Raw genomic sequence first — 1,595 nt, forward strand, 5'->3', positions numbered from 1 at the left:
AGTAGGAACAACAGGCTGGCTGCTGTTCAGAGAGACAGGAATACTGCTGATGGGAGGGGCGGGAATGGTGCTGGTGGAAATTGGGATGCTGCTGTTGGAAGGAATAGGGAGGCTGTTTGTAATACTTAAGGTAGAGAAAACGGTGGTGCTGTTGACAGAGATGCTGCTAGGAAGTGCGAGCGAGCTGGTAGGGATGATGGATGCGCTTCCTGGAATACTAGCAGGTCCAGGACCGCCAGAAACGATAGGGGGGGTAGGTATAACAGCAGGCATGCCGGATACCAGCGTAGCCGCGACAATGAATGAAATACTAGCTTTAGTGAACATAGTGTGCAAGAAGGATGCGGTGGACTAGTGCGACGAGTGGTGTCGATGAGGACAGTTCACCGCTGCAAAAGGGGCTTTATAAACTACATTCAAAGCTCATTTGTGGAGCTTTCGAGACCGGAACACGAATCAGAAGAGAGAGCCTGAAACAAGTGGGGTAAAGCACAGTCGTTAGCTTCTGACACTAGTCATTCCTGAAACAACAATATTTTAGGGCCACGTACGAAAGGACAGAAGGAGGTGTTAAAGGATGAACATACTCCACTTGTCCGTAAACTCAGGATGTATGAGGGCACCTCTGAGGACTTTCAAGTTCTCGGTCGACATACCTGAACCTAGAGTCTGCGTAAGAACCGCGAGGAAGAAAAAAGTACATACTGCATTAATTTTCCGACCAGCGATTGAAAAGTTGGGCAAAATAGGGTACGGATTTATCTTCGCATTTCTTCCATTCTGCTTCATAAATCCTGAATCCAGTTAGTTTCAGAAATAGATTTAGCAGAACTAACTTGAAGTGAGCGGTGAAACCGACACCATGAAACCGCCTATCGGCTGGAAAACTTCTACAATTCATATGTCGTGGTGTAGTCAGACTACTGAATTATAATTACCGCAGACTGAGCAGACAATCTGGAGGCTGGGAAAATGTTGTATATATGTTTCGTAGTATATGATATGACCCTAACCCTAACATCGCAGCTGCAAACTACGTGACGTCATGTCCCACCTACGCAAATTCGTTGTACTATTGAAAACGCAGCTCTCTCCCTCTCTCTTTCACCATCTCTAGTTTTAATTATCATATAATCTTGACATGACCTCAATTATAACCGGAGCTGCTCAAGCTGCTCATTCAGCTGCTGCCTCGCTGCTCAGCACTGTTCAAATCGAAGTAGGGGACCCCATACCAGCAAAGATAGTCAAAGAAGAGGATCCCGAACGTTCCTTTGCACTTGATCTCAAGGGGAAAAACATCATTGTATGGATTGCTGTAAAACGACATTCAGGCCAGCTCATGTAGCATTCTGTAGGTGGGTGTGCCTGGGGCATTTACTCCCCCTTGCAGCTCTCAAGTTCCAAAATATATCGAGCTTTACGATAAATTCAAAGCAAAGGGCGTTCAAAACATCTATGTTGTGGCCATAAATGATGCTTTCGTAACGAAGTAAGTGGAGCCGTGCTGCGCATGACTTGCCATGTAACCCAACCCCACGATTATGCAGGCTTGGAAAGAACAACTTGCCCCACAAGGAACTGGTAAGTCAGGC

At 46.2% G+C, this 1,595-nt stretch overlaps 1 protein-coding gene across 1 annotated transcript in view; it reads left to right on the forward strand.

Annotated features, from left to right (window-relative positions):
* Positions 1–1,076: 1,076 nt before the first annotated feature.
* Positions 1,077–1,595, forward strand: part of SERLADRAFT_471754 (uncharacterized protein) — a gene marked incomplete at both ends in the record, with an annotated part of 1,094 nt that continues 575 nt past the window's right edge. The window contains 3 exons of the mRNA XM_007320248.1: positions 1,077–1,306; positions 1,359–1,492; positions 1,550–1,584. Of these exons, the coding sequence (XP_007320310.1) occupies positions 1,142–1,306; positions 1,359–1,492; positions 1,550–1,584 (334 nt within the window). The remainder of the gene's footprint in view (positions 1,307–1,358; positions 1,493–1,549; positions 1,585–1,595) is intronic.

The sequence above is a fragment of the Serpula lacrymans genome (genome assembly GCF_000218685.1).
Source record: "Serpula lacrymans var. lacrymans S7.9 unplaced genomic scaffold SERLAscaffold_9, whole genome shotgun sequence".
NCBI lineage: Eukaryota > Fungi > Basidiomycota > Agaricomycetes > Boletales > Serpulaceae > Serpula > Serpula lacrymans.